At 42.0% G+C, this 13,199-nt stretch overlaps 1 protein-coding gene across 1 annotated transcript in view; it reads right to left on the reverse strand.

Moving 5' to 3' along the window:
- Nucleotides 1-3,040: 3,040 nt before the first annotated feature.
- The window catches only part of LOC140523012 (rab11 family-interacting protein 4-like), a 44,735-nt gene continuing 34,576 nt past the window's right edge, over nt 3,041-13,199 (reverse strand). The window contains exons 2-3 of the mRNA XM_072638120.1: nt 11,964-12,051; nt 3,041-5,192 (exon numbers count right to left, since the gene is read on the reverse strand). Coding sequence (XP_072494221.1) covers nt 4,984-5,192; nt 11,964-12,051 — 297 coding nt within the window. The 3' untranslated portion in view covers nt 3,041-4,983. The remainder of the gene's footprint in view (nt 5,193-11,963; nt 12,052-13,199) is intronic.

Consider the following 13,199-nt stretch of genomic DNA (forward strand, 5'->3'; position numbering starts at 1 on the left):
AGGTCAGTCCTAAGTGGAGAGACACACAAGTCGATCTGGTGTGTGTGTCTGTGTGTGTGTCTGTGCGTGTGTGTGTGTGTGTGTGTGTGTGTGTGTGTGTGTGTGTGTGTGTGTGTATTCAAAGACACTCTAGTCTGGTAGGACCCATCATAGCTTCCTCTCCACCAACACTGTCTTCGAGACCCTAGAAGCATCATGGTGCTCGGAATATATAAGATATCAGTAAATTCCAGTGGCTCCCTGTCTATTGCCTCTAGAATGAAGTGCAGATTCATCCCTTTGGCATGGAAGGCCTTCCACCTCTTGGCTCCAATCCCCTTTCCAGCCTTTCATCTTCACTCACTCTTTGAACTGGCCAAACTTGCCTTCATGCTGTTCCTCACGCAGGACATCTCCCAACGCCAGGCCTTTTCAGTGACTGCCCTCCTTCATGCCTGCCCTGCACTCCTTCCTTCCCTCTAGCCCTGAGAGTTTCTAGCTTCCTCCCAAGTTCAGCTTAAGTATCACCTGCTACAAGAAGCATTTCCTGGAAGCCCTAGCTATTGGTAGCTCCTCCTCTAAACTGATTGGTTGTCATTTCCATACTGTCTGACTCCTCATGACCCCATTTGGGGTTTTCTTGGCAAAGATACTGGAGTGCTTTGCCATTTCCTTCTCCAGCTCAACGGACAGATGAGGAAACAGGCACACAGGTTGAAGTGAGTTGCCCAGGATCACATAGCTAGTAAGTATCTGACACCAGATTTGAACTCAGGCTTTCCTGACTCCTCCACTCTCTAAACTACCTTGTTTTAATTCATTTTGGATATACTTGAACATGTGTTGTTTCCCCAGATAGGATGTGAGCTCCAGGAGGCTAAGGCCTTCTTGATTTTTGCCTAGGAGCATGTCCCGCACATAGAAGGTGCTCATGAAATATTTGCTGACTTATTGCGACTCATACAAGAGGATCTGGGCTCAAATCCTGGCTCTGTTTACTACCTGTTTGATTTTGGACTCATCGCTTCATTTCCTTAGGTCTCAGTTTCTTCCTTTGTCCAACGAGGGAGTTGAACCAGACCTCCAAGTTTCCTCCTAACTCAAAGTCTAAGATCCTCTTATTTCACTAATGAGGTAATAGACAGAGGACTCTGGTCAAGGCCCATGGAGTCTGCACCAGAAAAGACCTCAGAGGCCACTGAATGAAGTGACACCTCAATTAATTTAGGAAGTTACAAACACCACATACGTTCTCCTCCCCACCACCATCTTCTTCCTTGATTTCTAAGGTAATTGAAAGTAAATGAACTCCTTGAGTAGGTCAATTGATCAATAAAGTTTTATTAAGCACTTACATGTGCCTAATTAGGGCAGTGAGGTGGCACTGTAGTGTAGTGTGCCTGGCCAGGAGTCAGAAAGGCTCATCTTCCTGAATTCAAATCCAGCCTCAGATACTTACTATGTGACCCTGGGTAAGTCACTTCACCCTCAGTTTCCTCATCTATCAAATGAGCCAGAAAAGGAAATGGCAAACCACTCCCATATCTCTGCCAAGAAAACCCCAAATGGGCTCACAAAGAATCGACTGAGCCACAACAAAAAATGTGCCCAAGCCGTGCCTGGGACTAATAAGTGTTTGTTGAATGACTGACTGATAATCAATTCAAGAATTGGTACGATTTTTTCTTTCACAGTTTCATTTCTTTCTCCATAAGAATCTCAGCAAACAAGTTTCAGGAGGAAAAGTTGCCTGAGATGGGGAGGGAGAGAGAGAGAGAGAGAGAGAGAGAGAGAGGGAGGGAGGAAGGGAGAGAGAGAGAGAGAGAGAGAGAGAGAGAGAGAGAGAGAGAGAGAGAGAGAGAGAGAGAGAGAGAGAGAGAGAGTGTGTGTGTGTGTGTGTGTGTGTGTGTGTGTGTGTGTGTGTGTGTGTGTGTGTGAGCGGCAATGACATTGAGTCTGACACTTGTGCTCTCCTTAGCAGTCAAGTTCTCTGCAAGAGCCCAAAATAGCCTCCCTTGTTTGCACTCCCTCAGGGCACAGAGCCCAGCAGCCTTTCAGTCCCAGTGAAGTTAGTGCAGAAGTTAACTAAGCGGCTCGGAGATGTTCCCAGTTCGTTTTTTTTGCTCCCTTAACTCCTTCTGGCTCATACTGACCCCTAGTGGACAATTAGGAATCCACAACCAACACTCATCATCCAGCCCTACCAGGGTTTCTATCACAACTCAACCATCCCTCAGAGTAGACAGTAACCTAAATGATCCAGGATAATCCCGGAATATCAGCTCTAGTAGAGATCAGCCAGGTGATCAAGTGGATAGAGCATTGGCCCTGGAGTCAGGAGGACCTGAGTTCAAATCTGACCTCAGACACTTACTAGCTATGTGACCCTGGGGGAGGTCACTTGAGAGAGAGAGAGAGTGGGAGAGAGGTGGAGGGAGTCAGAGAGAGGGAGAGGGAGAGGGAGGGAGACCATAGAGACCATCTTGTCATTAACTGCATCATAAATTTAAAGGGCATTGAATCCAAGCCCCTCACAGCAATAGAGACAGAATTTGAGCCCAGGTCTTCCAACTCCAAAGCCAGGGCTTGTCCCACTCTGCCATAGTGCCCTCGTCTTATAGAGGTGGAAAAGGAGGACTAGAGATGGGAAAGGACTTACCCAGGCTAAGAGAGCTAGATGGAGGCTAATGGACATTTCAATAGTAGCAAACATTTATTGAGCATGTATTTTGTTAGACATTGGGAAAGATCGGAAGATGATGGGATCTCTGTAGAGGAGTCAGAAGGAATTAATAAACCAGGAGAAAGTTGGGTTTTTTTCCACATTTGTTCTGGTCTGTTCATTTTGTCCCTTGGTAGAGGTCCTTGATAATCCAGGCATCCCATGCCTAATGATCTCTTTCCCTCAAAAAACCTGTTCTCATGTCCCTCCTTTTAAAAAAATTATTTATGTATTTTTAGTTTATAACATTTAGTTCCACAAGCTTTTGAGTTCCAAATTTTCCCCCTCTCCCTCCCCTCCCCCCTTGCCAAGACAGCATGCAATCTGATATAGGCTCTACATATATGTTCACATTAAACATATTTTCACATTAGTCATGTTGCAAAGAAGAATTATAACCAATGGAATCAGATCTTTCGTTCTTGCTGAGAGATAAATGGATGATGACAGCTATAAGTAAGGAATCCCTCCTCCCAGTTAAGACATAAATTTAAAAAATGTTTTTTAAAAATCAGTCTTAAAATGAAGACAAGAAAGCCTAATATGTGAATTTTGGAGAACAAGAAAACCCTTGAAACGGAACAAATTACCAACTTTGACCCTGAGAAAAATTGTGCCTCCTTCCCTTCACAGAAGAGGTGGGGGACGATGAGAATGGAATACTGGATGTTTCCAGATTCAACAGATAAGGGGGTTAATTTTCATGAAATGCTTTTTTTCCTCTTTCTTTGTAAAAATGATCACCATTTCCTCACTGGCCTCCCAGTCTCTAATTCATCCTATTAGATAGCAGGCTGTCTTTCCTAAAGCACAGCCAGGTGGTGCACCAGACAGAATATTGGTCTCAGAGTCTGAAGACACATGTGAGAATCATGCCTCACACACTTCCTAGCTGTAGGACTCAGGGCAAGTCACAACTTCTCGTTGCCTCAGTTTCCTCATCTGTGAAAGGAGGGGATGGCACTTAGTGGTTTCTAAGGTCCCTTTCAACTCTAAAAAGTGATGATCCTGTTACCTCCTTCAGTGTTTCCTTATGATTTCAGATAAAGCCCAAACTTCCTGACTCTTCAGAGAGCAGCCCCAACCTACCTTTCCAGGCTTATTTTCCAGTTCTTCCCATTATACAGATAGAACCTTACTGGGGGTCAGCACAGCGATGCTCGTTCCCTGGTCAAGCTCCCTCTATCTCCTTACTTTTGTTCAATTACAGAAACAAACTCAACAACAAACGACAACCAAAAAAAAAAAAACTCCATTGTTTTATCCACCTGCACATAATTCAAAGAACACCCAATAGAAAATAATAATATAGCGGTAAAAGGGGCTTGTCCTGCGATAAGCTCTTCAAACAAGAGAAGAAAGTAAAGTATCAGCCACAGCAATAACACCTGGCATTTACATAGGACACTAAGGTCAGCCAAGTACTCCACAGATCATGGCTCAGCCCTAGACCATACAGGTAGTTGGGTGGTGCAATAACTAGAGATCTGAGATGACTGGAATTCAAATCTGGCCTCAGCCACTGACTGTGAGACCCTGGACAAGTCACTTGCATATCAGTAAAATGGGGGTGATACTGGCACCTACCTCCCAAATTTGTTGTGGGGATCTAACAAGATAATTGTAAAGCACTTAGCACAGTGCCTGTCACATAGTAGGTCCTTTATGAATGCTTCTTCCCTTCCTTCTTCCTAAGTGATCTCCCTGCCTTCTCCCCCCTCTTCAATCCATCTTCCACTGAGCTGCAAAAAGAGATTCTTCTAAAGCACAGGTCCAATGATATCACTCCCCTGCTCAATAAAGTTCAACAGCTGCCTTTGGAATCACACACAGATTCCTCCATTTAGCATTGGAAGGCTTTTAGAACTTGGTTCTAGCCTAACTTTTTATCCTTATTGTGGGTCACTTCCCTTCATAGACTTTTCATTTTAGCTTAACTGCTTCTAGGTGGAGCAAAAGATATAAATGATGCTGAACTTGGAGACAGGAAGACCTGGGTTCAAATCTAACGTTATCTTTCTATTGATTATATGACCCTGGGCCAACACTTAAGCTCTTACAGCCTCTTTCCTCTACTATAAAATGGGATGTATGGGGTGGACTCTGTCTGAGACCACAAGGGTGGGAGCCTGATGCTCAGAGGTGCTGGAGAACTCAGGCCAGCAGGACCCATTTGCTGAGAAGCCAACTTAGCTGTGGCCTCATCAAAGGGACGCTGGATGCCAACAACTCCAGCAGAGGCCAGTGAACCTCTCATTGAGGAGAGGGAATGCTCCTCCAGACTATGAAAGCTGAAAAAACACCAGAAAAGAAAAGGAGCCACAAGCCCCAGCAGTCCAGAAATGCTCCCCCAGGAAGGGGCTGGTCCTATAGCTCTGGATAAAGCCACGTCCAGCTCTTACCTGATCCTCGTAGTCCCCAATCTCTGGTTCATACTGCAGAGCAGCTGTGCTTTCCATGGCAAGCACATCCTTTAGCACCTCTTCACACCCTGGGGATACACAAACAGGCCATGAGAAAGAGTATCACTCTAGCCTGGTGAGGTTTTAATCTGGGGGCAGGGTGAAGAACTGTCCATAGATGGGAAACAGGGATGGAAAAGGGCAGGAGTGGGCCTGGGGAATGGTCCCTCAATCCCCAAGGGATTGAATGAGGAGATCAAAATAATCTCCAGCTTCCAGCTCTAAATCATCTTCTGAATTTAGCTTTTCCTGAACAGGAGTCAAGAATCATCTAACAAGTCTATTAAACAGACTGCAGCAATACATCAAGAAAATTCAAGAAGACACACTTGCATTCATACGTGGGGGGGTGGTATGTGCATATGGCTCAACATTAGGAAAACAAACAAACTAATTCTGCTAACAACAAAGATAACAAAAAAAATGAGTGTTTTAATAGGTGCAGAACTATACAGTGTTTATTTGTGTAAAGAACTGTAAAAAACACAGGTAGAGAAGGACCTATATTTAATATGACCAAACACATATATCTAAAACCAAGAGCTACCGTTGTTTGCAATGAAGAAATAATTGAAGTTTTCCCAGCACAATCAGGGACAAAGTAAGGATGCTCCCTCTTTCCACCTTATTATATGACATGGGTCTAGAAAAATAGCAATAAGACAGGAGAACAAAACTAAATGTATAAACACAAGCATATAGAAGAGAAAATGAATATTATGACATGGTGGAGCCATGAAAAAAACACAGAGGAATCAGGGAAGTAATTAAGGTAATTAGTGACTATATCAAGGTGACATAATTAAAAATAAATTCACAAAATCATTAGTATTTTCATATTTTAAAAATCTAATGACTATCTGATTAGGAAAGCAGGGGAGGGAAGGGAAAGGAAGGAAAAGGTAAGAAAAGGAAGAAAAGGGAAGGAAAGGGTGGAGGAGAGGGGAAGGAAGGAAAATGGAGGGAAGCCTTTGTACCTTTACTCACATCCTTAGCAGATCTATTCTTTATGGCTCATTCTTCTGGGAGAAATCAAAATGAGTTCAAGTTTTAAGGTTCTGCATGGTTGAGTTATGGGATCACTGATAAAAATTAAACTGTGATTTAACAGGTCTCCTCCCATACTAGATTGTCAGGGTTCTAGGTTAGATGTGAAATATAAAACTATTTAAGGCCATCCCTCCATACACACTCTGATCTTAAGTTAGACATGTCCCATAGACAATGAGAACAAAAGGGTGTATAAGAGAAGCACTACCTATAGTAGTGGATGGCAAAAATTGAGCAAAGTCAGGTTTTTCTGGTTTGTTTGTTTAGCTATGACTAAACACATTTCAGGAGGGGGGAGGAAAGGAGAAAAATGACCCCTCCCACTTTAGCCACTGTGCTGAAGGAGAGTCAATCATTACAGATCAGTCTCTTCCTCCAAGGAGGCTGCAACAGTCTCATTACTTATAGTAGATGTTAATGTCACCCTAGGGGGAGTTTGGATGATTTCCCTCCATTAAAGCTGTTAACCAGTCACGTTGCCTCCTGGTCATACTTCTCTTATATTCTTCCAGTGTCTCAAATTTCAGGGGCCAGCATATCTCAGATCCTCTTGACCCAAATTCTGTTCAGCCCTGATAAAATGATACCAAGTAGTTATTGAATTCTTCTCTGGAAGTTTGTGGGTAGGGATATATAGTTTTTCTAAGTATTTTTATTTCCCCTATAATGAATCTAATTGTAGCTTTCCATTATATTGGTACTTAGCCACTCCCCAGTTAGACGTTATTTACAATTTTATTTGCAATAACGAAATTCCTGAACAGGAATCAAGAATCATCTAACAAGTCTATTAAACAGACAGCAAAATGTCAAGATGTAATTTTTTTTTTAATACTAACCTCAATGATGGAAATGACTATTCTATAACTTTGCTATGTTTATAATCATGATGATTATCCTCCTAAAGATTCCACCAATTTTTAATCCTACCAGAAGTATATAAGTGTACCTTATTCACCTGCATTGAGTCTTATCATGTTTAAATTATGTGAGCTGGGACATCAAAGGTTATTTTTTCCTTTGAGGCTTTGGATGTAACAGTTTTGACTTTGTTGTCTTCTTTTGAATTTCTGTTTTGATCTTGCCTGTCACCATAGTAACTTTCTACAGCCAGGATCTTTTTCTGTTGTTTACTCATTTTCCCAGTCTATTTCTTGACTTTTAACTAAAAAAAGCTAAAGTGGGGCTCCACTTCCAGAGTGGAGGGGGCATCATCTCAAGCTTCAGACTTTTTTGTGCAGCTCTATTCAGAGATAATTCTGGAGACCTATATGTTTTCAGTACTTTCAAGACAGTGTGATCTAAGGAGAGGTGTGTTTACTACTCTCCCGGACTGTAAGAAACCTCAAGCATTCACTTCTGCCCTGGAGCTATAATCAGGGTCGTCGCTCCCCTGCTCTGGTGTGCTAGTGCTCCCTCCTCCTTGCCTTGGGAACTGAGACCCAGAACTATGGCCTGGATCCAAGGATAAGAATGCAACAAAGTTCTGCCCCCAGTGCCAGCGAAGGGACCTCTGGAATCTCCTGCTGACAAGCTGTCTGACCCCCTTACCATCTGTGGGCTGAGAGATCTGGAAACTGCCACTGCTACCACTGATTCAATCACCCCCAAGGTCTGCTCCTGGTTTGCTGGGGCACAGCCTGTTCTGGACCGTGCTCCACTCTCACCCCAGTGCAACAGATGTTCCTGTCAAACTTCCAAGTTGTCTTGGACTGAAAGATTGTTTCACCCCATCCTCTTTTAGGTTCTGCCACTCCAGAATTTATTCAAAACTGTTTGAAGGGCTTTGGGGGGGAGTTCAGGTGAGTGTACCATTTCTCTACCATCTTGGCTCTGTCCCTCCAAAGGTTATTATAATTTGAACTTTTTGATTTAAGAAGTAGTGTGATACAGTACAAAGAAAAGGCTTTAGAATCAAAGGGCTTGAATCTACCTCTCCATTCTAACACCACCACCTATTTACCTGTGTGATCTCAGAAAAAGACACTGGATCACAACCGTGCTCAGATGATCCTACAGGCTGACCTCAACTCTAAAATGAGGGAGTTGGACAATATGGCCTATAAGATCTCTTTTACCTCTAAACCTATGAACCTGTGACTCTGGTGAGGTTCAACATTTTTTTCAAGTGATTATTGATAGTGTGAATTTCCTCTTTTGTTAATAATCTATTCTCATTTGTGTACATTTCCCCCTGGGGGATTCAATTGTGCTCGTTAATAATTTTAGCAGTACAGGGCAGCTAGGTGGTGCAGTAGATAGAGCACTGGGTCTGCAATCAGAAAGACCTGAGTTCCGATTTGACCTCAGACATTTACCAGCTGTGTGACCCTGGGAAAGTCACTTAACCCTGTTTGCCTCAGTTTCCTCATCTGTCAAATGAGCTGGAGAAGGTAGTGGCAAACCACTCCAGTATCTTTGCTAAGAAAACTTGGAATGGGGTCAGGTAGAGTTGGACATGACTATAAAGCAACTAAAGAACAAATTTTATTAGTTCCTTCTGAATTTTAGAAATTATGTCTTTACCTGTTAGATCGGTCCTGAGTATTTTCTCCCAGTATTTATTCACAAGATTTACTAACATAGAGCATAACGAGGAATACCTTTGTATTAAAATGACAGATTTTGGTATTAGGTAGTAGTCTGAGATTGTTCAGAACACTGCACAATTTTCCCCAGGTAATCCAGACTGCTTTCTTCTTCCTGACCATTTCTGTGCTCAGCTCACTAAACACGTAAATCATCTACCTTACATGCCTAACACATGTTCAGTTATTATTGTCATAATAAAATAATGATCTAGTACTTTAAGGTTTGAAGAGTGCTTTTACAAATATTATCTCATTTATCCTCACAATATCCCTGGGAAGCAAATACTATTAGTACCCTCATTTTGTAGTAGAGGAAACTGAGGCAGACGGAGATTAAGCAGGTTGTCCAGGGTCACATGACTAAGTATCCAATGCCAGATTTGAACTCAGGTCTTCCTGACTCCAAGTCCACATATCTACTTATCCATCCAAATGTGTCATAATGGATAAAAGGCATTTGTCTTATGGATTATTGGCTGATTTCTATGCAGTAACTACATATCTCATTGAAGAGACCTTGTAGTAATAAGGCACAATGGAAACAGCAAATTATCCACAAACAGGAGGACAGTGCCATCTAAAGCAGGATTTTTTTAACCTTTATGTGTGTCATGGACTCTTTTGGTGATAGTGATACCTTTGAACTTCTATTCAGAATAATATTTTTAAATGCATAAAACAGATAGATAGGATTACAAAGGAAATCAATAATATTGAAATACAATTATAATTGGTGTTCAATTGTTTCAGTCCTGTCCAACTCTTCATGATCCCATTTGAGGTTTTCTTGGCAGAGATATTACAGTAGTTTGCCATTTCCTTCTCCAGCTTATTTTATAGGTGAGGAACCGAGGCAAACAGGATGAAGTGACTTGCCCAGGGTCACACAGCTAGTAACTGTTTGAAGCTGGATTTGAACTCAGGAAGATGAGTCTTCCTGACTCCAGGCCTGGCACTCTATGTACTATGGCACCAGCTAGCTGACCTGACAGTTACACATAAGTGCATGGACTCCAAGTTCAGAACCCCTTCTGTCTAGGGAATTTTATTTTTATTTGTGGCAAATACCTTTAGCAAGCATCTGTCTCCTTGTTTTGTGTCTTGCTTGATATTAATGATCAGAAGATTATTGAACCAAGTTCTCCTATGGTTCCAATTTAAGAAGAAAATCTTACATGATCTTAAGATATTCAGGAGAGACTTCTTGTTGGAGGAGAACCTTAATAACTGCTTCTAAATCTCCTAAAAAACTAAATCTTCTAAATCAAATGTTTTTTGTAATCAAATAATAAACAACGTCTTCTCTGTATCTTTTCCATCTTGTAATGATTTTTACAACACTGCCCTTCCCACCTCATAGGGTTCTTGGTCAAGTATAGGAAAGTTCTCTTAAAAAAGTACCATAATACCTAGGGTTCTCCATATGATCACACCAGGCTCTATGGTTCTACATCTACTTAAAAACCATAGCTTATGAGCCCCCACCAATGTGTTTTATTTTTCTCTAGTCTTCCAGAGCACACAGTTAATTCAAAAAGCAAGGCATTAAAGCCTAGTAAGAAAAGTTTCAGTAGTTCAAATTTTCCCCTATAAACCTAGGCACATTTCCCCACAAATACACACACCATCAATGGGAAGTGTGAGCACATGTAGAGATCATGCATTTAGGGAACACATGCTTCCAGGCCATGTAATATCTCTAATGCTGCAGAATCATTGATAGAGCAATCAGGAAGGATTGGGGCTACCAGGCACTGGGGCTACCAACACCCAAATCAAATAAGTTCTGCCCTCAAAAAGTTTAAAGTCCTTTAGGGGAAACAAAATGAATATTAATAAGTGTGTAAATGTATGTAAAAAGAATACAAGTTAACTTTCATTGGGGGGAGGCACTATCAGAGGAGGTTAGGAATTAGGGAAGGCTTCACAAAGGAAGCATCCCTTGAGACAAGCTAGGCATTCTAGGAGTTTGTTCAGAAGGAGAGTGACATGATCAGATCTGGGTGTTAAGAAAGTTAAACTATCACTCATGCTGTTCTCATTGGGCATGCTCCTCATCTTCAGATGTGATGCATGCACTGCTCCAAGGGATGTGTGGTAACTGCTGGGCTTGAAGTCTCCCAGCTTTTCTTTCCTTGTGGTTTTGTCAGTCTTATGGCATGTCTGCTGCTCTCATGATGACTGCTAAGTACTAACTTTGCTTTCTGTACTTCCTGGGCTCATCCTTTCAGGATGCCCATGGACCATCTCAGCTCCAGTCTAAGGCATACTGAGAGAGAGTTCTCCCTGATAAGGAAAGACTGGGAGCTCTGTAGTAACAGCCACCAAAGCAACCTAACAAAAGCCAGGCAGAGTGCCCATAGGCTAAGATTAATTCATTTCAACTTTGATGTCTGGGTAAAATTAAAGCCCTGGGCTCCAGATAACTACATCCCAAGATCCTCAGTGGTTTAGCACACAAATCAATTTGAACAAGACCTAAAGGTAAACTAAGAGGCAAAGTCAATGTTCTCTACTTCATTCCTTTGTTATGCACATCTGTGCATAGCTTTGGCTTTGTACTTTGGTCAATAACAACCCAAGTTTTTCCCCTATATTACAAAGTACTAAGTAAAGGTGAGGAATTTATTATTTTAATTATAATTACAATGACTATTATTGGTCTAGTGTGAGTCCAGGAATACATACATACATACATATACATACATACATACATACATACACACACATACATGCATATATACATATATGTGTATATATGCATGTATGTATATATACGTGTGTGTGTGTGTGTGTGTGTATGGAGTGCTACTTACAAGGCTTGCTTTCTTAAAACAGATCCCAGTGCAGCATGACTATGAGTAAATGATAAGTAGATGAGAAGGCAAAAAAAAAAAAAAGGCCATCTCCTTGATTGTATTTGGCAACTTCCTCTGTTCTGCTGATAACATCCCACCTCTTCTCAGTACTTGACCCCACCAGCTCAGATCCTAAAGAAGGAAGCAAGGACTCTGGGGGACCTCTTTGGGGAGTGCCTGTAGACTTGGTCTCTCTTTATTCCAAGCTCTTGTCAACTTCTTCAGTCAGCTGTTTCTTCTACAGCTAGATGGGGCCCCCTGCTGGCAGCCATCCACCAACCCTCTTCCCTCCAAGCCTCACCTTTCATGGCGAACACTCCATGGCAGAAATCCTTAAAGTTGATTCTCCCCATGTCATTTGGGTCCAAGTATTTCACAAGTTTCTCTACCTGTGAGGAAGAAAAGAGAAGCAGACCTGAAGCAATGATAATGAAAAGCCCCAGAGAATAGGGGACTTTGGGATAGGGAGAAAGTAGACAGAAGAGGGCACAGGTGGGATAAAGCACAATGGGGACAGAGGGGAATGGTGGACTCCTGCAGTCAAAGGGCATCATTCCCCCCATGTCCAGTATTCCAGAGCCCCTGATGACAGGAATCCCCCTTCTTTGCTCACTACCCAACAGGTCTTTAATCTTGGCATAATCACCAGGTACGAGAGTTTCATTTTCTTCATGTTGACAGATGACACTGTTTAAGCCCCAACAAAGCAAAATCAACATCAGCCCTGAAGGTCAGAATCATCTCTGGGAGAGTTATTTGATTTAATTTAATTTTAATGCAGAGCAGCTAGTCAATGGCCCCACATGCCCATTAAAGGCAGGAAGGTAGAAGACAACTGACCTTGGCCCCTGGGCTTAGAATCTGTCCTTTCCCCATCCCATTCGTTTATATGGGAGACCAAAACTATCTTGGGGCTCAGAAATCGGAGTGACCTGAACCCCAAAGATGCCTAGCAGTTTGCTGGAATAGTAATCTTAAAATCAGTACTCTCTGGGTGTGGATTAGAAGTTAAGTAGAGAGAAAGACTTTCTAATCCTGGTTCAGAGTGAGGCCTCTGATAGAGATACTGACCTTGGTGACCAAGTTCATATACTTAGGATAGGAAAAGACCTAAGGGATCATCTAATTCAGGGGCTCTTAGCTTGGGGAAGGAGGGAGGCATGAACTTAATTTTTTTATTTGAAAACTGTATGTCAAGATAATTGGTTTCTGATAATCTCATTATTTTATTTTATGCATAAAATAATATTCTGAAAAGGTAGCACTATTTCAATTGCACCCTGGTACTTGGAAAGCAAGTCAAGGTTAAAAAATAGCCTTAGGTCTGATGGCACTAGCTGGTTCTGTGTCCAAAGATCTTGGTGTCTCAAGTGAAGAATTTCTTTCTGGAGTCCTAGGACCCATTCCAGCCAAGGCTCAGAGAGCAAGGCAGACACTTGCATGTAAACAAAATCCACTGAGGGGTTTTTCTCCCTGTCCCTAGTTTGATGACTAGACATATTAACTCTGCCTTTCTAAAAGGACTTTTGTAAAAAGT

Source organism: Notamacropus eugenii, chromosome 2 (genome assembly GCF_028372415.1).
Source record: "Notamacropus eugenii isolate mMacEug1 chromosome 2, mMacEug1.pri_v2, whole genome shotgun sequence".
Classification (NCBI taxonomy): domain Eukaryota; kingdom Metazoa; phylum Chordata; class Mammalia; order Diprotodontia; family Macropodidae; genus Notamacropus; species Notamacropus eugenii.